The sequence below is a fragment of the Hypanus sabinus genome, chromosome 4 (assembly GCF_030144855.1).
Source record: "Hypanus sabinus isolate sHypSab1 chromosome 4, sHypSab1.hap1, whole genome shotgun sequence".
NCBI lineage: Eukaryota > Metazoa > Chordata > Chondrichthyes > Myliobatiformes > Dasyatidae > Hypanus > Hypanus sabinus.
The window spans coordinates 184625354-184650212 of NC_082709.1; the positions used below are offsets into that span (position 1 = coordinate 184625354).

General features: G+C 42.9%; 1 protein-coding gene across 1 annotated transcript in view; it reads left to right on the plus strand.

The window, feature by feature from the left end:
* Positions 1-11700: 11700 nt before the first annotated feature.
* The window catches only part of LOC132393568 (E3 ubiquitin/ISG15 ligase TRIM25-like), a 66332-nt gene continuing 53173 nt past the window's right edge, over positions 11701-24859 (plus strand). Inside the window, exons 1-2 of the mRNA XM_059968995.1 lie at positions 11701-12273; positions 20340-20414. Of these exons, the coding sequence (XP_059824978.1) occupies positions 11701-12273; positions 20340-20414 (648 nt within the window). The remainder of the gene's footprint in view (positions 12274-20339; positions 20415-24859) is intronic.

Consider the following 24859-nt stretch of genomic DNA (forward strand, 5'->3'; position numbering starts at 1 on the left):
TGCACAAGGTTAGGCAGCAGGTCAATGGACCACACGACGCCCCCTTTGCGCAACGCCTGGATCTAGGCTGGGTGGTGATAGGAGGGGTGTGCCCTGATGATGTACACAAACCGATGGTTAACACACTCAAGACCAATGTGCTAGAGAGTGGCCACCATTCAATTTTTCAACCCTGCCTGAGTGTCCCGTGCATTAAGGAAGCACAACAAGACGTTAACAAGCATAAAGTAACTGACGAGACGCTAGGTCAGTCAGTTTTCGTTCAAACCGAGCATGGTAATAAACTTGCACAATCAGCTCAAGATGCCATTTCTTTAAAGGACACCAAGGTCTTCAGAGATGAAGCAAATAATGGGGTCGCCCCATTATCTTTCAGAGAACCACGCCAGCGCTCACCAAATAACAAAGAGCAGGCCGTCAAGCGGTTCCTGTCCTTACGAAAAACCCAGAAAAGGAAACCTGAGATGCAGCAACGCACCCGATTGACCCACAAGATACTGTGCACCCTGATGGCAGAGGTCACAGCCATTATAAACGCACGACTACTCCTACCTGTGTCTTCTGACCCAGAAAACCCCTTCATACTTTCGCCATCAATGCTCCTTACGCAGAAGGCAGGAGCTCCCCCTCCACCAGGAGACTTCTCAGACAAGGATTTGTACACAAAGCAATGGAGACGAGTCCAGGCTCTGGCAAATCAGTTCTGGTCTCGCTGGAGACAGGAATATCTACCTTTGTTGCAACAGAGACAAAAGTGGACAGAACCCCACAGGAATCTTCAAGTTGGAGACTTAGTCCTGCTCAGGGACAAGCAAATCGCCCGCAACAGCTGGCCAATGGCCAGAATCACTGCTACATTCCCTAGCGGGGATGGACATGTCAGGAAGATCGAATTGAAGACCACCGACCAAGGCGATGTGAAAATTTACCAAAGGCCAGTTACAGAAGTTATTCTACTTCTACCTAATGACTGATTAAGAGACTAAGTTTTGTACTCTGTTCATTGTGACCTTACGAAGGTCAGGCCGGGAGTGTGTTGTCTTTACTACAGTTATTTAGTTTATAATATTTTCGCTTAGTAATTCATTTGTTAGTATTTTCTAGTTAGAATTAGAAGTGTTTAAAGTATATTCATTGCATGTAAAATATATCGGCATGTGATGACGTCACATCCAGTTTCGCCGTGTCTTGTGGGAAAATACCGGTTTCAGATCGACACGAGGGTGGGGGCTCACCACGAGGCACACCTGAGCAGAAGTTGTTTTGCAAGCATTAGAAATCACAGTGAGAGCAACGCTGTAAGTTAATAGATAATCGATATATTGAACTAAGATGTTAACGCCGATCCTGTTAAAAGTAACGGTCGATAATGTTTATGTTTTCGTTAGTTAAAGAGTTGTGGATAGTTTGCATTGAAGTGTATTTAACGTAGTCAATGGCGCAGGTAAACTCTGCCTATATACTGCACCTTTATGTAATGTAGTTATAGTCACTTTTACAAGTATTTACAATGGAAATGTGATATTAAGGAAGGAACAAATACTGTATCAATCTTGTATTGTTTTATCAACAGTTTTCACCATATGTTAATGTGAAGAGTGAACAGTAAATGGTTAATCTTACTGCGATCTGGTTTTCATTAACTGTGGTTTATCTCGACTTTGAATTCGGCGTTATTAGTTACACCCGAAGGAGAATGTTACACTAGTAATGGCAACTTCATGCACTTCTGCCCCCGACACTCAAACTATCAGCGTACTGCTCATGTCTTCCACAGTGATGTCTGATGTAAAATACTTATTCTGTTCAGTTTGTCAGCTGTTTCCTTGTCCCCCATTAGTGCCTCTCCAGCATTAGTTTCCAATGGCCCAATATCTACTCTCTTTTCTTTTTTACACTTGAACTACGTGAAGAAATTTTTTGGTATCTGGGCATGTATTCACTGGAATTCAGAAGAATAATGGGTGACCTAATTGAAACCTATCGAATATTGAAAGGCCTTGAAAAAATGGATCTGGAGAGGAAGTTTCCTATGCTAGGAGAGTCTAAGGCCAGAGTACACAGCCTCAGAACACAGGAGCATGAGGTGCACAGAGATGAGGAAGAATTTCTTTCACCAGAGAGTGTTGAATGTGTGAAATTCCTTGCTGTGAAGGGTGTCTTTACATATATTTATGGCAGAGATTGATAGATTGGTCAGGGCATGTAGGGATAGGAGGAGAAGGCAGGATATTGGGGCTGAGAGGGAAAATGGATTCGCTATGATGAAATGGTGGAGCAGACTTGATGGGCTAAATAGCCTAATTCTGATTCTATATCTTATGGTTTTATGGTACTATTGTATCCTCTTTAAAATTATTGGCCTGTATACCCTCGTATTCTAACTTTTCCATCTTTATGCCCTTTTTAGTTGCCTTCTGCAGGTTTTTAAAAGTTTCCTAATGCTCTACCTTCCCACTTATTGTTGCTCTTTTCTATGCCCTCTCTTTGGCCTTTACGTTGGCTTTGACTTATCTTGTAAGCCATGGTTATGTCATCCTGCCTTTAGAATACCTCCTCTTTGGGATTTATATACTCTGCACCTTCTGAATTGCTCCCAGAAATCCCAGCATTGCCAAACCATTTAAAGTACCGACTGCCATTGACCTGCACTGTGACCATACCCCTACTATTAATGTACCTATTCAAACTTCTCTTAAATGTTGAAATTGAGCTTGCATGCACCACTTGTCCTGGCAGCTCGCTCCTCACTCTCACAACACACTGAATGAAGAGGTTTCCCCATTTGTTCCTCTTAAACTTTTCACCTTTCACCCTTAACCTATAACCTCTGGCTGTAGTCCCAAACAACCTCAGTGGAAAAAGCCTGCTTGCATTTACCTTATCGATACTCCTCAAAAAGGAGTATACCTTTATCATATTTCCCCTCAGTCTTCTACAAGGTCTGAATCCATTCAATCTTTCTTTGTAACTCAGGTCCTCTAGACTCGACAACATTCTTGTAATTTTTCTCTGTACTCTTTCCATCTTATTTACATCTTTCTTGTAGGTAGATGACCAAAACTCCACACGGTACTCCAAATTAGGCCTCGCTAATGTCATAAAAAACTTCCAACATAACATCCCATCTACTGTACTCAATATATTTATTGATGAAGGCCAATGTGCCATAAGTTGTCTCTATGACTCTATCTCCCTGTGACATCACTTTCAACAAATTATGGACCTATATTCCTAGATCCCTTTTTTTCTACCACACTCCTCAGTGCCCTACTATTCACTGTGTAAGGCCTACCCTTATTGCTCCTACTGAAGTACAATACCTCATACTTGTCTGCATTAAATTCCATCTGCCATTTTTCAGCCCTTTTTCCAGCCGGTCCAATCCCACTGCAAACCATGATAACTTTCCTCACTGTCCACTACACCTCCAATCTTGCTGTCATACGCAAATTTGCTGATCCAGTTAACCGCATTATCATACATATCATTGTTGTAGATGGCAAACAGCAACGTATCCAGCACCAGTCCCTGCAGCACTCCAGTAGTCACAGGGCACCAATCAGAGAGGCAACCACCTACTACCACTCTCTTGCTTCTCCCACAAAGCCAATGTCTAATCCAATTTGTTACCTCATCCTGAATGCTGGGCAACTGAACTTTCTTGATCAACCTCTCATGCAAGACCTTCTCAAATGCCCTGATAAAGTCCATGTAGTCAACATCCACTGCCTTACCTTCATCAACTTTCCTGGTAATTTCCTTGAAAAACTCATTAAGATTGGTTAGACATGACCAACCATGCCAAAGCCATGCTAGCTATCCTCAATCAATCCATGTTTATCCAAATATTAATATATCTGGTCCCTCAGAATACCTTCCAATAACTTTCCCAATACTGATGTCAGGTTCACCAGCCGAAAGATTCCTGGTTTATTTTTAGAGCCTTTCTTGAACAGCAGAACAACATTGGCTATTGTCCAATCTTCTGGTACCTCGCCTGTCATTAAGGATGATTAAAATATCTCTGATAATGCCGCGGCAATTTCCATTCTTGCTTCCTACAAGGTCCAATGGAGCACCTTGGCTGTCGCTAGGGATTTATTCACTCTAATTTGTCTCACGACAGCAAACACTTCCTCTTCCGAAATCTGTATAGGATCCATGAAGTTGATGCTGCTTTGCCTCACTCCTATAGACTGTGTTCGTCTGCTGAGTAAATATAGATTCCAAAAAAACTATTTCAGATCTCCCCCATCTCTTTTGGCTCCACATGTGGATTACTATTCTGATCTTCTGATATGCTTTTGCTCTTTACATAACTGTTGAATCCCTTAGGATTTTCTGTCACCTTGTATGAGAGGGCAACCCAATGCCCTGTTTTAGCCCTACTGATTTCTTTTGAAAGTGTTCTCTTGCAGTTCTTGTACTCCATAAGCACCTCATTTGTTCCTAACTGCCTAGACCTACAACTTACCTCCTTTTTTTCTTAACCAGGGCCTCAAGATCTCTGGAAAACCAAGGATCACTACACCTGTTAAATTTAACTTTTATTCTGACAGACACATAGAAGCTTTGTACTCTCAAAATTCTGATACCATCAAAATTGGGCTTTCTCCAATTTAGAATCTCAACCCATGGACCAGACCTATCTTTTTGCGTATTTACTAATGGCATTGTGATGATTAGATGCAAAGTGTTTCCCTACACAAACTTCTGTCATCTGCCTTGTCTCATTCCCTAATAGCAGATCTAGTATCATGCACTTTCTCATTTGGGACTTCTATGAACTGATTAAGGAAACTTCCCTAAACACTTTTGACAGACTTGATTCCATCTAGTCATTTTACAGGATGGGAGTTCCAGTCAATATGTAGAAAGTTAAAATCTCCTACAATAACAACCTTGTGTGTTTTGCAACAGTCTGCGATATCCCTATAAAAATAAATCCCTCGAATTGAAGGATGGTCTGTAATATAGCACCATTAAAGTGGTCATACCTTTCTTGTTTCTCAGTTCCACCTGTAAACACCTCACTAGACAAATTCCTCACTCCTTCCTGACTGATCACTGCTGTTTGATTTTCCCTGACTAGCAACGCCACCTCTCCTCCTTTAATCCCTCCTGCTCTGCCGTGTCAAAAATGACTGAACCCCGGAATATTGAGCTGCCAGTCCTGCTTCTCCTGCAACCAAGCCTCACTAGTGGCTACAATATCATAACAGCATATGAAGTAGGAGCAGGAGTAGGCCATCTAACCATCGAGCCTGCTATGCCATTCAATAAGATCATGGCTGATCTGACCATGGACTCAGCTCCACCTACCTGCCTTTTCCCCATAACCCTTAATTCCAGTGAGTGCAAAAATCTATCCAACCTTGTCTTAAATACATTTACTGAGGTAGCCTCCACTGCTTCATTGGGCAGAGAATTCCACAGATTCACCACTCTTTGTGTAAAGCAGTTCCACCTCATTTCCATCCTAAATCTACTCCTCCGAATCATGAGGCTATGTCCCCTAGTTCTAGACTCACCTTCCCTGCCTCTGCCTAATCTACCTCTTTCATAATTTTATGTTTCTTTAAGATTTCCTTTCATTCTTCTGAATTCCAGTGAGTCCAGTCCCTGATAGACTGCTGCACCTCCAGACCAACTTTTTGTGATTCATGCACAAATACTCTCAAGTCCTTCTGCACAGCAGCATGCTGCAATCTTTAACCATTTAAATAATAATCTGATCTTCCATTTTTCCTTCCAAAGTGGATGACCTCGCATTTACCAGCGCTGTACTCCATCTGCCAGACCCTTTCCTACTCTCTTAACCTATCTATAACTCTCTGTATCCTCTGCACAATTTGCTTTCCCACTCAATTTAGTTTCATCAGCAAACTTAGATACACTACACTGAGTTCCCTTTTCCAGATCATTAATGTATATCGTGAACAATTACGGGCCCAGCACCAATCCCTGCAGCACATTGCTCACCACTAATTGTTAACCAGAGAAACACCAATGTATCCCAACTGTCTGCTTTCTATTGGTTAATCAATCCTCTATCCATGCCCCCAACTCTATGCATCCTTATCTTATAGATAAGTCTTTTATGTGGCACCTTCTGAAAATCCAAGTAATAGTGTCCATCTGTTCCCTTCTATCAACTGCGCTCATTATATCCTCTAAGAACTCCAGTAAGGACCTGCCTTTGCTGAATCCATTCTGCATCTGCTTGATGGATCCATTTCTTTCCAGATGTCTTGTTATTTCTTTAACGATAGTGGTGTCTGAAAAGAGGATGCTGTCCAAGTTGCATGCCATCTTAGACAATGTCTCCCATCCACTCCATAATGTACTGGTTAGGCACAGGAGTACATTCAGCCAGAGACTCATTCCACCGAGATGTAACACTGAGCGTCATAGGAAGTCATTCCTACCTGTGGCCATCAAACTTTACAACTCCTCCCTCAGAGTGTCAGACACCCTGAGCCAATAGACTGGTCCTGAACTTATTTCCACTTAGAATAATTTACCTATTATTATTTAATTATTTATCTTTTTTTATATTGCTATATTTCTACACTATTCTTGGTTGGTGCGACTGTAACGAAACCTAATTTCCCTCGGGATCAATAAAGTATGTCTGTCTGTCCGTCATTCTGTTCAAGCAGTTTCCCCAATTACAGATGTTAAACTAACTGACCTATAGTTACTTGCCTTTTGCCTACATCCTTTTTTGAACAGTGGCGTGACATTTGCCTTTTCCCAATCTGCCAGGGCCTGCACAGAGTCCAGAGAATTTTAGTAAATTATCACCAAAGCCTCATCTATAACATCTGCCATTTCTTTCAGTACCCTGGGATGCATTCCATCAAGACCAAGCGACTTATCTATCTTCAGGCCCACAAGTTTGCTCAGCACTACCTCTTTAGTGATAACTATTGCATCAAGGTCCTTACCTCCCATCATATCCATAATATCTCTCTTTGGCATTTTAGATGTGTCCTCCAACACAAAATTGTCATCCGTATTACCCAATATCAATTCCCCATTTTCGTCCTCCAAAGGACCTACGTTTACTTTTCCACTTTATATAATTATAAAAAAAATTTTGCTCTCCAGTTTTATATTTTGTGCTAGTTTATTTTCATAATCTATTTCCTTTTTTTAAATTGCTCGCTTAGTGGTTCTTTGTTGCTTTTTAAAGTTTTCCCAGTCTTCCAGTTTCTCATTACTCTTGGTGACTTTGTATGCACGAGCTTTTAGTTTGATGCCTTCCTCTATTTTTTTCATTATCTGTGGCTGACTTTCCCCACCCCTTGCTTATAACTAGAATATACCATTTTTGAGCACTGAAAAATTTCTTTGAAAGTCTTCCACTGTTCCTTAACCGTCTCGCCATATACCTTGAGTTTCCAGTCTACGCTATCCAACTCCTCCCTCATCCTGTAATAGTCTCCCTTGTTTAGGCATAGTACATTAGCTTTAGATCGAACTGTTGCACTCTCCATTTGTATGAGAAACTCAGTCATGCTGTGATTAGTCTTTCCAAGAGGATCCCAAACTACAGGAGCAGTAATTTTACCTGTCTCATTGCACAGGGCTAGATCTAAGATAGCACGTTCCCTTGCAGGCTCAGTATCATGCTGTTCAAGAAAGCCACCACTGATGCATTCTATGAAGTCCTCCTCAAGACTGCCTTGACCAACTTGATTCACCCAATCTACAGTAACTTTTCTGACAACAGAACTATTGTCAGAATTTCAGATGCTGATGAGAGGGTGCACAGGAGTGAGATATATGAGTGAGTTGAGTGGTGTCACAGCAATAACCTTGCTTTCCTGTCAGTAAGACAAAAGAACTGATTGTGGACTTCAGGAAGGGTAAGGTGAGGGAGCACACACCAACTCAGTGGAGAAGGCAGCGACCCATGGCAATTTGGAGCTTCGAGCAACACCGAATCGGCATTTGGTATTGATCAGCAAGAACAGATTAAAGTAAGGCAGAGGCGAGCAGAGCAGCCATTGTCAGAGTTCGAGTGCGGATTTTGAGGGTTTAGGTCTTCGAGGTTTCAGCGAGGAGAGGCTTCAGTCAGAAAAGGCAATAACGGTGTTTATTGCTTTTCCTTCATTATATTTGTTCAGTTACGACAGTTGGGATGCCAGGCAGGATAGGGGAATGCTCCTCTTGCTGGATGTGGGAGGACAGGGAGACCTCCAGTGTCCCTGATGACTGCAGCTACGAGAAGTGCATCCAGCTGCAGCTTCTAACAATCCTCGTTAAGGAACTGGAGCTGGAATTGGAAGAACTCCCGATCACTTGGGAGGCTAAGAGGTGATGGATAGGACATAGAGAGAGATAATTACACCCAAAGTGCAGAACACAGGAAACTAGGATACAGTCAGGAAGGGGAAAGAGTTTATACAGCCACTGCAGAGTACCCCTGTGGTAATCCCCCTCAACAACTGGTACGTCACTTTGGATAATGTTTGGGGGGATGACCTAGCAGGGGAAAGCCACAACAGTCAGGTCTCTGGCACTGAGTTTGGTTCTGTGGTTCAGAGGAAAGAGGGGAGAAGAGGTGAGCTGTGGTGATAGGGAGATTCATTAGGAACAGAAAGGAAGTTCTGTGGTCGAGAACAAGATTCCCAGACAGTGTATTGATTCTTCGATGCCAAGTTCTGGGACATCTCAGATCGAATCCTTAGCATTGTTAAATGGGAGGGCGAACAGTCAGAGGTTGTGGTCGATGTAGATACCAATGACATGGCTAGGAAGAGAGCTGAGGTTCTGCAAAGGGGGTTCAGGGTTAGGTGGTAAGCTAAGGGGCAGGACCTCCAGGGTTGTGATCTCAGCATGGTACTCATGCCATGTTCTGGTGAGGCCAGAAAAAGGAAGATTATGCAGTTTAACACATGGCAAAGGAGTTGGAGTAGGAGAGAGGGCATAAGATCTTTGGATCATTAGGCTCTCTTCCAGGGAAGGTGGGACCTGTACAGAAGAGACAGTCTGTATCTGCATGAGTGGATGGGGAGGAGAGAGTAGTAGGGGATTAAACTAGAGTTGCAGGGGGATGAGAACCTGAGTGCCTGAGCAGTTAGTGGAGCTGTTGTAGAGACAAATATTGTTAAGTCCTCAGACAAGGTGAGGGACCAAACGATTCAGCAAGGTGTGACTAATGCCCTGAGTTGAGTACATTTCAATGCAAGAAGTATTGTAGGAAAGGCTGATGAGGGCATGGATTTATGGGATTATGGGATACCTGGAATTATGGGAAACTGGCACCAGTGTTGGGGAAGGAAGGAGCTGTTCCATTGGGATGGGCTCCGCCTGAACCGTGATGGGACATGGATCCTGGTGGCATCCACCCTGCTCTGCTGGGTGAGAAGCTGACAGTGATGCAGGTGGATGCTTCCCTGGTGTCATGGATTATTGATTACCTGACTGGCAGACCACTGTACGTGCGCTTGCAACACTGTGTGTCAGACAGAGTGGTCAGCAGCACTGGGGCTCCACAGGGGACTGTCCTGTCTCCCTTTCTCTTCACCATCTACACCTCGGACTTCAACTACTGCACAGAGTCTTGCCATCTTCAGAAGTTTTCTGATGACTCGGCCATAGTTGGATGCATCAGCAAGGGAGGTGAGCAGAGTACAGGGCTACGGTGGGAAACTTTGTCACATGGTTTGAGCAGAATCACCTGCAGCTTAATGAGAAAGAGACTAAGGAGCTGGTGGTGGACCTGAGGAGGGCTAAGGCACTGGTGACCCCTGTTTCCATCCAAGGGAGGATTACAAATACCTGGGGATATGAATTGACAATAAACTGGACTGGTCAAAGAACACTGAGGCTGTCTACAAGAAGGGTCAAAGCTGTCTCTATTTCCTGAGGAGACTGAGGTCCTTTAACATCGGCCAGACGATGCTGAGGATGTTCTACGAGTCTGTGGTGGCCAGTGCTATCATGTTTGCTGTTGTGTGCTGGGGCAGCAGGCTGAGGATAGCAGACACCAACAGAATCAACAAACTCATTCATAAGGCCAGTGATGTTGTGGGGTGGAACTGGACTCTCTGACGGTGGTGTCTGAAAAGAGGATGCTGTCCAAGTTGCATGCCATCTTGGACAATGTCTCCATCCACTCAGTAATGTACTGGTTAGGCACAGGAGTACATTCAGCCAGAGACTCATTCCACCGAGATGCAACACTGAGCGTCATAGGAAGTCATTCCTACCTTGGCCATCAAACTTTACAACTCCTCTCTTGGAGTGTCAGACAGCCTGAGCCAATAGGCTGGTCCTGGACATTTCCATTTGGCATAATTTATTTTTTATTATTTAATTATTTATGGTTTTCTATTGCTATATTTCTACACTATTCTTGGTTGGTGCGACTGTAACGAAACCCAATTTCCCTCGGGATCAATAAAGTATGTCTGTCTGAATCACATAACTAGGGTTGTGGATAGGGCTATAAACTAAGTAGCAGGAGTGTGGCTTCAACAGATTGGAGAAGTATGGATAAAATAAAGAGCAAAGTGTGGATAAAGATAAAGTAAAAGCAAGTATTAAAAAAGCGTAAAGTAAGGGTGGAATGCAGTAAAGTCAAGTACATAAGAGACAAAGATTACTAGATTTTAAAAGCACAATGAGTGTAAGGGCACTTTATCTGAATGCTCGTAGTATTCGTAACAAGGTCAGTGAACTTGTGGCACAAATCAGTACAAAGGGGTATGATTTAGTGGCCATTATAGAAACGTGGTTGCAGGGTGGAGAGGATTGGCAATTAAATATCCAAGGTAATACAGAAGGATAGGCAGGAAGGTAAGGGAGATGGGGTAGTGCTCTTAATTAAGGATGAGGTCGTAGTGAGAGATGATGTAAGATCTAAAGATGCTGAATCCATCTGGGTAGAGATTAGCAATAGTAAAGGGAAAAAGCCACTGGTGGCAGATGTCTATTGGCAACTGAGTAATAACATTACAGTGACACAGACAATAAATAGAGAAGTATCTGAGTCACGTAAGAATGGAACAGCAGTTATCGTGGGATCTTTAACTTGCACATACAGTATAGAAGGCGTTTGAGCTGCACCTAGACACATAATCATGGCTGCACAAAGAGTAGGACAGTGGGCTAAGCACACCTCCTTGAGCCATGCCAAAGTTAATTGTCAGCAAGGTGGAGATGTTATTTCTGATCTGCACAGATCCTGATGAGGAAGTCTAAGACCTTGGAGCTTTTTGCTCGGAACTGTTGGAATGATTGTGGTAAACACTGAGCTGTAGTCAATAAACAGCATCCTAACAGAAGTATTAGTATTGGTCAGGTGATCCAAGGCTGCATCAAGAGCCAGCGGGATTGCACCCACTGTAGACCCACTGTGACGATGGGCAAATTGCAGTAGGTTCAAGTCTTTGATGAGACTGGAGTTAGTTCTACCCATAACCAACCTTTCAAAGCACTTCATTACCATAGATGTGAGTGTTCCAAGACGATAGTTGTTAGTTGTGCTGGAGTATAACTCTCTGACTGATCTCCACCTTTATGTATGCTATTATGTGATATATCTGAATTATTACAGCACACAAAAGGTTAAGTTTCAGGCAAACCTCAAAACTGAAAGGAAGTAGAATAATTTCCTGTACTGATTGTTCATCCTGTTTTTGCGTTCATTAGCAAAATTTCTTCTCTCTCCTTGGAGGCAGAATGGAGATAGGGGTGTTGGCAGAAGAGCTGACCTGTAGTGTGTGTCTGGAATTGTTCCAGGACCCTGTGGCATTGCCCTGCCAGCACAGTTTCTGTGCAAAATGTATCAACGACGCCTGGGACCATTTAGAAACTCTGAGTGGAGTCAGCTGCCCTCAATGCCGTCAGACCTTCAGCCCCAGACCCAGATTGGTGAAAAACCACTCCCTGCAGAACATCGTGGAGAAATACAACCGGCACCCGCCTGTCGCTGCCACTTCTGCCCAGACGGTCCCCGTGACGTGTGAGTACTGTATCATCACTCCGACCCAGGCTGTGAAGACCTGTCTCAAATGTGAAACCTCCTTCTGCTCCCGCCACCTGCAGCCACACTTGACGAAGCAGATTTACAAAGAGCACTGCTTGATCGAGCCCACAGCTGACCTCACACGGAGACAGTGCCCAAGTCATGGGAAGGTACTCGAGTTCTACTGCGAGCAAGACGAGGTGTGTGTTTGCATGTCCTGCACCATCGTCGGGGATCACAAGTCCCACAGTCTGCTCAGTCTGGAGCAGGCGAAGGACAAACTAAAGGTGAGTCAAGTTGCTGAGAAACAGGAAACAAGAGTAAGTAGTTTACCTTTCTAGCTCCCTTGTCACTATGAAGATTGGGAGGTTAACTGCACAAAGAGACAGGCCATGTTCTTCAGCAAATGGCCCACCTGAACCCCAACTGATTGATGTGTCAACCTCCCCAGATGATATGAGACCCAATCTCCACTGTGTAGGTCCAGTTCTGTCCTTAATCTTTCCAAGTACCCACATTTGATCCCCTCTGTAGACCCGCAGCAGGACTGCTTGTCCAAGAGTGAAGCACCAAGCCTCCTTTCTCAAGGAGCCCACATTTGTCTCAGTTTTTTGTCCTGCAGACACCTGAGAGTGGGTTTGCTGAGATCCAAGAGTGAGCGCAAGGGATGATGCAGTAACAGCATAGCTGGTGAATTCCTGGAGTGTGCTGCATTGTGACATGCAAGGAGGAAATTGGCAAAATTGCCCAATGAAGCAGTGGAGGCGACCTCAGTAAATATACTGAAGACAAGGTTGGATAGGTTTTTGCATAGTAGGGGAATTAAGGGTCATCGGGTCGAGAAGAAGGGTCTCGACCCAAAACATCGACTGTACTTCTTCCTATAGATGCTGCCTGGCCTGCTGTGTTCCATCAGCATTTTGTGTGTGTTGTATGAATTGCCAGCATCTGCAGATGTTCTCCTGTTTGCCTCTATCCTGGGAAGAAGGTATTGATTTACTTTCAGTACTGAGTTGACAGTGACCTTAAGTTCACCAGAGATCCTGACAGACCCATTCTTCTTCACAACTGGGACCAATGGAGTTGCCCATGGATTCCACTCAAACTTGGAAAATATTCCTTTAGCCTCCATGGCAATGGGCAACATTATCATGGATGGCATAAAGAAATAGATGGGCTTTGCTTTGATTTAATGCTATTTTACCCTTGATATGTTTGAGGGTATGTTTCCAAAACACCACACAAAAAGTGCTGGAGGAACTCAGCAGGTCAGTCTTCATTCATGGAAATGAATAAACAGCCAACATTTTGAGCCAAGGCCCTTCTTCAGGATTGGAAAGGAAGGGGAAAGATGCCAGAGGTGGAGAGAGTCAGCAACTTTAAATTCCTCAGTGTTATTATTTCAGAGAGTGTGTCCTGGGCCCTGCCTGTAAGTGCAATTATAAAGAAAGCACAGAGGCACTTATACTTCCTTAGAAGTTTTCAAAGATTTGGCATGACATCTAGAACTTTGATAATCTTCAATAGTGTGAAGTAGAGAGTATATTGACTGGTTACATCACAGCCTGGTATGGAAACACCAATGCCCTTGATTGGAAAACCCTAGAGAAAGTAGTGATATAGGCCTGTCCATCATGGGTAGAGACATTCCCACTACTGAGCACATCTAAATGAAATCCTGTTGCAGGAAAGCAGGATCCATCATCAGGGACACCTACCACCCAGACAATGCTCTCTTCTTGCTGCTGCATCAGGAGAAAGGTACAGGAGTCTCAGTACTCACAACACCAGGTTCATGAAGAGTTACTAACTCTGAACCATGAAGGCTCCTGAACTAAAGGGGATAAGTTCACTCAGCTTCAGTTGCCTCATCATTAAAATGTTCCCTCAACCAAGGAACTCACTTTAAAGGACTCTCCATCTCATGTTCTCGATATTTATTGTTTATTTATTTGTTATTATTATTATTATTCCTTTCTTTTTGTATTTATCACTTTGTTGTCTTTTGCACACTGGTTGAACGCCAAATTCCAGTCCTGAAGAAGGGTCTTGGACTGAAATGTCGACTGTTTGCTTATTTCCATATCCTGACTTGTTGAGTTCCTTCAACATTTTGTGTATGTTGCTTTGGATTTCCAGCAACTGCAGAATCTCTCAAGTTCGTGAAATGGGTTATCTGCATCGACAGCCAACAGACTCCAAGGACGTGTTGGAACCACAGCCTGCAAGTGTTGCAATGTGCCTGGCACCAACTACATGCCCACAGCTAACTAAACCTAACCTAAAGGCCATAGGAGCTGAATTAGGCTATTTGACCCATCGAATCCACTCCGCCATTCAATCATGGCTGAATCTTTTTTTCCCCTCCTCAGTCCCACTCCCCAGCTTTCTCTCTGTAACCTTTGATGTGTGTCCAGTCAAAAACCTATCAAGCTCTTCCTTAAATACACCAAATAACCTGGCCTCCACAGCTGCCTGTAGTAATAAATTCCACAAATTTACCACCTTTTCCTCATCTCTTTTAAATAGATGCCCCTCCACCCTGAGGCCGTTGCTGTTTGTTCCAGACTCTCCCACCATGGGAAACATCCTTTCCACATCTACTCTGTCTAGGACTTTCAACATTCATAAGATTTCAATGAGATCTCCAACTCATCCTTCTAAATTCCAGTGAGTACAGACCCAGAGCTATCAAATGTTCCTCGTATGATAACCCTGAATCATCTTTGTGAGCCTCCTCCGAACTCTCTCCAATGCCAGCACATCTTTTCTTGGATAAAGGGCCCAAAACTTCTCACAATACTCTAGATGAGGTCTCAGTAGCACCTTATAAAGCCTCAGCATCACACCCCTTCCTTGAATTCTAGACCCCCTGAAATGAATGCTAACATTACAATTACCTTCCTCACCACCAACTCTATCTGCTAGCTAACCTTTAGGGTGTTCTGCACAAGGACGCCTAAGTTCCTTTGCATATCAGATTTTTGGATTTTCTCCCCACTTAGAGAATAGTCTGCTCATTTTTTTTATCTACCAAATTGCGTGACCACACATTTTTCAACATTGTGTTTCTTTTGCCACTTTCTTGCCCATTCTCCTGATCTCTCCAAGACCTTCTGCAGCTTACCTGTTTCCTCAACACTACCTGCCCCTCCACCAATCTTTGTATCATCTATTCCATCATCTAAATCATGGATATACAACATAAAAAAGAAGGTCCCAACACTGATCCCTGTGGAACACCACTACTCACTGGCACCCAACCAGAAAAGGATAATCTTATTCCCACTCACTGCCTCCTACTAATCAGCTAATCCTCTAACCATGTCAGAAACTTTCCTTAACTTGGTAAGCAGCCCTATGATTGGCAGCTCGTCAAAGACCTTCTGGAAGTCCAAATACACAACATCCACTTTTTCTATCCTAAGTGTAATTTTCTTAAAAGATTCCAACAGGTTCGTCAGACAGGATTTTCCCTTAAGAAAACCATACTGACTTTGTCCTATCTTGTTCTGTGTCACCAAGTGCTCCATAACCTCATCTTTAACAATTGACTCCAACATCTTCCCAACCTCTGAAGTCAGGGTAACTGGTCTATAATTTCCTTTCTGCTGACTTCCTCCTTTCTTAAAGTGACATTGCAATTTTCCAGTCCTCTGGCACCATCTTCCTAATCCTTTTCGCTCCTTATGGAGCATAAGGCCTCAACAAAAGTCCTCCACTTTCTGCGATCTCTAGCAGATGTTTTTGCAGTCTCCCAAGTTTGGCCAGCGGCTTTCAGTTCATCCAAAAGCCTACGCCTCCAGGTTTGCTTTGGGCAACCTCTTCGTTTCTTCCCTTGTGGATTCCATTCGAGTGATTGTCGAGTGACATTCGACTGGCTCTTCCTCAAGGTGTGGCCGGCCCATCTCCACTTCCTCCTCCTTATTTGGAATACAATGGGCTCTTGGTTTGCTCTCTTCCATAGGTCTAGGTTTGACACTCTGTCGTACCACTTGAGGCGGAGGATCTGCCAGAGGCATTTGTTGAGAAAGGTCTGGATCTTGTTGCAGCTGGTGTTAGTGATTCTCCATGTTTCGGATCCATATAGCAGGATGGCTTTCACATTGGAGCTGAATATACAGAGCTTAGTTTTGACAGAGATGGCCGTAGATCTCCAAACAGGTCGCAGGTTTGTGAAGGCGTGTTGGGCTTTTCCGATTCTTGCTCTGATGTCCTCATCTGTACCTCCTGATTTACTGATTTTGCTTCTGAGGTAGGTGAATTTGTCTACATCTTCAACTATTTGTCCTTCAATCCATAATTGCTCCTCTTGTTTGTTATTAATGCGTAGAACTTTGGTCTTCTCCTGACTGATCTTAAGGCCTACGCGCTGTGAGGTCTCTCCCAAGGAATCTTATTTTCTTCTGCATATCTTGAAGCCGGTGTGAGAGAAGAGCGAGATCATCTGCAAATGCCAGGTCTTCCAATTTCCCTGTTAACGTCCACTGGATGCCTCTCTCTGAGCCAGCATAGGCTGTTCTTGTAGCCCAGTCGAGTACCACAAGAAAAAGTAGAGGCGACAGCAGGCATCCCAGTCTGACTCCAGTAGTGACCAGGAACTCTTCGGACAGTCTCCCATCGAGGATGACCCTGCATGAGAAGCCACCACAAAGCTGCTTGATGATATTCACCATCTCTTCCGGTACACCATAGTGTCGTAAGATGCTCCACATTGACTTTCTGTCCAGGCTGTCAAATGCCTTCTCAAAATCAATAAAACACACATATAGTGGAGTTTGCCATTCTATTGTCTGCTCCACAATGAATCTCCACAAATGCTCCACAAGTGTATCTATCTGGTCAATGCATGATCTCTCTTTCCTGAACCCTGCCTGCTCATCTCTAAGTCTCTGGTCAATGGCATCTTTCATCCGCTCCAAGATGACTCTGGTAAGAACTTTGCTAGGAATAGACAACAAGGTGATTCCCCCTCCACTTGCCACACAGTGAAAGATCTCCAGATTTTGGCAGCTTCACAAGGAGGCCCTTCTTCCAATCTGATGGGATGTCTCCTGTTCTCCATATTAAATTCAGCCATATATGCAAATGGTCCACCATAACCTCTCCACCCTCTTTCAATGCTTCTGCAAGAATGTTGTCTTCTCCAGCAGCCTTGCCGTTCTTCAGGCTTTTCAGGGCTTTTTGAATTTCTTGCTTGGTGATTTTACCTATATTGATGTTGAGTGGGTCTCCAGGCTCCAGGTCAGCTGGGTTCTGTGGTGGTGGTCTATTCAATACTTCCTGGAAGTGTTCCTTCCATCTCGCCAGCTGATCTTCAACCGAAGTGAGCAGATGGCCTGTCTTGTCTCTAACAGTTCTGTTGAAATTACTTTTCTTCCCTCTCAAAAGTTTAGTTGTCATGTAGAGTGCTTTGAGGTCCCCTTTACTGGCTGCTGTTTCTGCTTGCTCTGCTATTTCATTGAAGTATGACCTCTTGTCCTTTCTGAGCTGTTTCTTCACCTCTTTGGCCATCACGCTGTACTTGTTGGCGGCAATTTGTTTCTGTTGCCGGGTTCTGGCCTTATTCAACTCCTCTGGCACCATGCCAGTCCAATGATTTTTGAAAGATCATTATTAATGCCTCCACAATCTCTTCTGCTACCTCTTTCAGAACCCTAGGATGCAGTTCATCTGGCCCGGGAGACATATGTACCCTTAGGTCTTCCAGCTTTTTGAGCACTTTTTCCTGTGTAGTAGTAACTGCACTCACTTCTGTTGCCTCACACCTTTCAACATCTGGCACACTGCTAGAGTCTTTCACAGTGAAGACTGATGCAAACTACTCATTTAGTCCATCTGCCATCTCCTTGGTCCTTGTTATTATTTCTCCGGCCAAATTTTCTAGTGGTCCTATATTCAATCTCATCTCTCTTTTCTTTTTCACATTCTTGAAAAAGCTTTTATATTTTGAAAAAGCTTTGATATTGTTTGCTAGCTTGCTTTCATATTTAATCTTTTCCCTACTAATGATTCTTTTAGTTGCTCTCTGTGAGGTTTTTAAAGTTTTCCATTCCTCTGTCTTCCTGCTACTTTTTGCTTTGTTGTATGCCTTCTCTTTTGATTTTACATTAGGTTTGACTTCTCTTGTCAGCCATGGTTGTACTATTTTGCCATTTGAGTATTTCTTTGTGTTTTGGAATACATCTATCCTGCAGGTTGCTCATTTCTTCAAGAAGCTTGCGCCATTGCTGTTCTGCTGTCATCCCTGCCAGCATCTCCTTCCAATTTACTTTGGCTACTTCTAGTCTCATACCACTGTAATTTCCTTTACTCCACTGAAATACTGCTATGCCAGACTTTACTTTCTCCCCATCAAATTTCAAGTTGAACTCAGTCATCTTGTAATCATTAACTCTCAAGGGTTCTTTTACCTTAAGCTTCCTAATCACCTCTGGTTCATTCTACATCACCCAATCTATTATAGCCGATCCCCTAGTAAGCTTAATGCAAACTGCTCTAAAAAGTCATCTTGTGGGCATTCAACAAACTCATTCTCTTGAGATCTATTTCCAACCTGATTTTCCCAATCGATCTGCATCTTGAAATCTCGCATGACTATCAGAACATTGCCTTTTTGACACATATTTTCTATTTCCTGCTGTAATCTGTGTTCCACGTACCAGCTACTGTTGGGAGGCCTGTATATAACTGCCATCAGGGTCCTTTTTGCCTTGCAGTTTTTTATTTCAACCCACAATGATTCAACATTTACTGATCTGATGTCACAACGTTCTACTGAGTTGATGCCATTCTTTCTCAGTAGAGCTACGTCTCCCCCTCTGCCTACTTGCCTATGCCTCTGATACAACGTGTAACCTTGGACGTTCAGCTCCCAACTACAACCATCCTTCAGTCACGGTTCAGTGATGGCCACAACATCATACCTGACGATTTGTAACACAGCAACAAGATCATCCACCTTATTTCTTATGCTGCATTTGTTACCCTGTTTGATTCTGCATCCCTAATGCACTGATACTCACCCTGCTGGCTTCAATTTTGTCCTATCATCTGCCTGACCTTCCTGACAGTCTGACTACATGCTATCTTTGCTTTTTTATCATCTGCCCTATCCTGAATCCCTTCACTCCAGTTCCCACCCCCTGCCAAATTAGTTTAAACCCTCCCCAACAGCTCCAATAAATCTGCCCACAAGAACGTTGGTCCCCTTTGGGTTCAGGTGCAACTGATCACTTTTGTACGGGTCATACTTCCCCAGAAGAGATCCCAATGATCCAGGAACCTGAAGCCCTGCCCCCTGCATCAGCTTCTCAGCCATGCATTAATCTTCCAGGTCATCCTGTTTCTATCCTCACTGGTGCATACCTTTAGAATGTGGGAGGAAACTGGAGCACCAGGTAGAATCCCACACAGATGTGGGAAGAAGACAGAAACTGCTTCCTGATATCAGTAGGAATTGAACCTGGATTGCTGGCGCTGTAAAGTATTATACTAACCGTTATGTCAGCATTGATGGGGCTTTAATGGTGAAAGTTAAGTACAGTACAAATTTAATTGTCATTCAACCATACATGAATACCTATGAATACAGGTGAAAGAAAGTGTTATTCCAGGGCCAAGGTACAAAACATAGTACCAACAGTCATACACACACAAGGCACAAATAGCATATAAGACAGCAGAAAACACAGTCACATGAAAAAAAATATATAGTTCAAGTCCCTGAGTGTATGAATGTTGCAGCAGTCTGCAGTCAAACACAGTACAGCTTGTCTTTGGCCAAATGAACACTGGAGGGCAGCACTGATGCTGCCAACAAGGACCCTGTGCCCCAGCAACTCTGTGCCTCCCTTGTGGATGGCTGCAGACAGCATTAGGTTTGAGGCCTAGTCCTTGTTATGACTGAGGCTACAGAGCTGCCCTGCCATCTGCCAATAAATCAGAGAACATTTTTCCACATTATCAATGTCCAACAAGGTCTTCTGATCATAAGAAAAGCGACTAAGACAATTACTTGGTGTTAGACTCGGACACTTCTCTGATGCAGGCAGCAGCACGAACCACACCATGTCCAGCTCCTTCAGTTCCTCCGCCAATGAGCAAATCACTGATGGGGTAGACCTGCAGTACTTTGTGTTCTTAAAGTTGAGTAGGGTCTTGTGATTGTAAAAAATATGTTTAAAAGAAGATGATAACACCTTTGGCTCCATCGAAGCTGCTGTATTCAAGCACGCCCCCATTTTACCAAGATGAGATTCATAGTATCACCTGATGGTGTGCCAGCTTTCTTTCTGAGTTCCTTAGGGGGAATTCACTGACTGAAATATTTCTGTTTTTTTTTATTTTCCAGGAGAAAATTCATATGATTCAGAAAGAATGGTTGCGAGAACAGGGAGATCTGAAGCAATCGGAAAATGAAATAAAGGTGGGGGAAATTGTGCAGAACCTCTTGAAGATATCCTCAATGGTGAGGTGGGTTGTTCCCATGATGGAGCTGGCTGGGTCTTGAAGTAAAGAGAATGGGAAAGCTGAACCACTTTGGGCTGCATCCTGGGCAACTTTGAGATCACCATCTGTTTGCCATGGAAGTGATCAGTTCATCTCCATGAAGACATTGGACATGATGCTCTGACTTACCCAGACATTTCTGAACCTCACTAGCAATCAGGCTAGTGAGGTTGCTCAGGAAATACAGTGAGACTGAGGGAAGGAAGGAATTTGTTCTGATAAAGCCAGAACATCCGGGCATAAACTCTGGTCTTTCCTGGTGCTCACCTTGAGACACAGAGTCAGGTGGACTGACAGTTGGCCCCTGATGTATCAAACTGATTAAGCTAAAGCTACCTAATCCCTTCTACCTGCATGTGGTCCCTCTCCCATCATCCTCTGCATATTCAGGTGGCCATCTGAGAGCCTCTTAAATGCCCCATAGTATCTGCTTCCACCTCCATCCCAGGCACCCTGTATATTAAAAAAAATTGTACCACGCATCTCCTTTGAACTTATCCCATTCTCAACTTAAATGCATGCAGTCTGGTATTAACCAAGGTATCGACTGTCTACTCTATCTCTGCCTGTTATAATCTTCAAAATGTGTCTCCAGTATCCCCTTAGACCCTACACTCCAGAAAAACAACTATAATTGTCCAACTTCTCCTTATAGCCCGTTCCCTCTAATCCAGGCACACTCCACATTCTTTCTAAATTGGGGATGACCAAAGTTGAACGCAATACTCCAGATGCAGCCTAAGCAGAGATCTATAAATCTGCAACAGAACTTCCTGACTCTTAAATTCGATGCCTTGACTACTAAAGGTAAGCATGCCATACACCTTATTTACAAGCCCATCAGCTTGTGCAGCCACTGTGAAGGATATTCAGACTTGAAGGGCATTGTTGAATACTGATGTTTTTGAATGAGACATAAAACTTGATGCTTACGATCATTTATATTAAGTGTTAGAAGAACAAAATGATAAAAAGATTTAGCATGTTGGGGGGGGGGGTGTAAGAGAGAAAGGATGGCAGAAGGAAGAATGAAGGAACAAGGAGACTGCACCAACATAGCTTATCCCTCTTATATCAAATTGCTGACATACCATTCAAATTAATTTGCTTAAATTAGTCAATAAATAGTCCTTATTCAAGTAATATGATGTCTAAGAAAAATCCAGAAAGGTACAGAAGAACTGTAACCGCTAAACAACAAACAGATCAATTATGTATACCCTTAAAGAAGCAGCAATCATAACATGATTGATTCAGCTTCAGAGGGAGAAGCATAACTCACATGTATCAGTATCACAATGGAATAAAGGGAATTACAAAGGCATGAGAGAGGAGCTTGCCCAGGTGGATTGGAGGAGGATACTGGCAGGGATGACGGTACACCATAGATGGTTGAAGTTTCTGAAAATAGTTCACAAGGCACAGGATAGATATGTCCCACAGAGGGAGAAGTTCTCAAATGGCAGCAGTAGGCAACTGTGGCTGACAAAGGAAGTTAAGGACTGTGTAAAAGCCAAGGACATATAAGGTAGCAAGAGCAAAAGACAACTAAAAAAGCTATAAGAAGGGAGAAGGTTTGAAAATTTACTTTGAAAAGTACAAAGAAAGTTTGCAATACTTCCTTCCAGTATTTTTCAAGACTCGGACATGTCCAAAACATATGAATTAGTGAAGCTTCTCCATTGTTACATCTATCTCGATAGGGAGATATATCCGAATAAAAACAACATAGCTTATCCTTGGTCAAGTGGGCCCTATGGACCACTTTAAATTGTAGGAGGGAGTGGTGGGCACATAACAATGAAGAGTTAGCCAATTTTAAAATTTCATTCCAAGTTTAAGCCTAACCCTTTGACTGCCTTATTTGGTATTGTTGGAGGAAAAGATATTATTCTGGAGACATCTGATTTGCACGTTTTGGCTTTTATTTCTCTTATAGCTAGAAGGGTGCCCTTGCTTAAATGGAAGGATGTCATTCTGCTTACTCATGCTCAATGGTTTCATGATGTTATATCATGCTTAAATTTAGAGAAGATCCGTTGTTCAATTTCTGAATCTAGTCAGGACTTTCAAACATTGTGGGGACCATTTTTGAACTATTTTCAAAACCTTTGATTTGTTGTTAAAGTACAGATGTTGGCTAATAACATATTTCACTATAAGATAAGAATTTTTTTCCTTTTTTTCTTTCTTTACCAAACAGCTTCGATCTTGGTAGTGGGCTTAGATTTTTTTTTGTATAATAGAATTATCATATTTCAATATTATTTAATTTAATTTACATAAATATAGGGTAATGATATTGCAAGTGTGATTCAAATATAATATATTTAGTATTATTTTATTTTTTGACTTATGATATATCTTGTACTCAGTATTCTTCTATGTAGAAATTAATAAAAATATTGAAAGAGAAGGGAGAATGTGAAATATGAGGGCAGATTAGCCTTTAATCTATGCAGGATACCAGAAGTTTTCTCAGTTATATAAAGAGTAAAAGGGAGGTGAGTTGATATTTGACCACTAGAAAATGATGCTGGTGATGTAGTAATGGGGAACAAAGAAATAGCAGATGAACAATGGGTACTTTGCATCTGTCTTCACTGTGGATGACATAAGCAATGTGCCAGACGTCTGTGAGTGTCAGGGAGCAGGAGTGTGTGCCATTGCTATTGCAAAGGAAAAAGTGCTAGGCAAACTCAAAGGTCTTAAGGTGGATAAGACACCTGGGCCAGATGGACCACATCCCAGAGTCCTGAGAGAGGTTGCTGAAGAGATAACGGATGCATTGGTCATGATCTTCCAAGAATCATTTGATTCTGGCATGGTCCCAGAGGAGTGGAAGGTTGCAAGTATCACTGCACTCTTTAAGAAGGGAGAAAGGCAAAAGAAAGCAAATTATAGGCCAATTAGCCCAACCTCAGTGGTTGGGACAGTGTTCGAGTCTATTACTAAGAATGAGTTCTCAAGGTACTTGGAGACTAATGATAAAATAAGTCAAAGTCAGTATGGTTTCTGTGAAGGGAAATCTTGCCTGATAATTAAATTAGAGTTCTTAATGGAAGTAACAAGCAGGGTGGACAAAGGAGAGGCAGTGGATGTTATTTACTTGGATTTTCTGAAGGTATTTGATAAGGTGCTACACATGAGGCTGCTTAACAAAATAGAGTCCTATGGCATTACAAGAAAGATTCAGGCATGAATAATGGAATGGCTGACAGGCAGGAGGCTGTGAATGGGGATAAAAAGGACCTATTTTAGTTGACTGCCAGTGACTAGTGGTGTTCCTCAAAAGTCAGTACTGGGTCTGTTGCTTTTCACGTTGCTTGGCATTGATTTAGATAATGGAATTGATGGCTCTGTGGCAAGGTTTGTGGATGATACAAAGATAGGTGGAGGGGTAGGAAGTGCTGAGAAAGCAAGGCGATTCCAGCAGGACTTGAACAAATTGGAAGAATGGGCAAAAAAAGTGGCAGATGGAATATAGTGTTGTGAAATGTAAGATAATGCATTTTGGTAAAAGGAGCAATAATGCAGACTATTATCTAACTGGGAGAAGGTTCAAATGTCAGAGGTGCAGAGGGACTCAGTAGTACTCATGCAGGACTCCCAGAAGGTTAATTTATAGGTTCAGTCAGTGGTAAAGAAGGCAAATGCAATGTTGGCATTCATTTCAAGGGGAACAGTATATAAAAGCAAGGAGATATTGCTGAGGCTTCATAAGACACTAGTCAGATTGCACTTGGAGTATTGTCAACAGTTTTGTGCCCCATATCTCAGAAAGGATGTGTTGTCATTGGAGAGAGTCCAGAGGAGGTTCACGAGGATGATTTTGGGAATGAAGGGGTTAACACATGGGGAGCGGTTGGCAGCTTCGGGCTTGTACTCACTGGAATTTAGAAGAATGTGGGGGGGATCTCATTGAAACCTACTGAATTTTGAAAGTACTAGATAGGGTTCATGTTGGAAGGATTTTTCCTATGGTGGGGGTATCCAGAACTATAGAGCACAGCCTCAAAAGGGAGGGTAAACCAAAAGGAGTAGTAAATCTGTGGAATGCTCTGTCACAGACTGTGGTGCAGGCCAAGTCAGTGGGTATGTTTAAGGTGGAAGTTGATCGTTTCCTGATCAGTCAGGGCATCAAAGGATATGTTGAGAGGTCAGGTGTATGGGTTTGCTTGGGATCCAGGATCAGTCATGATGAAATGGTGGAGTGCACTCGATAGGCTGAATGGCCTTATTTTGCTCCCATGTCTTATAGGTAATTACAGAAAAATACAAATAAGCATAAAAAAGTTAAACTACATTGAAAATGTCAATTATACTGTCCAACCCAACAACATCCAAGTACATTTTAAACAC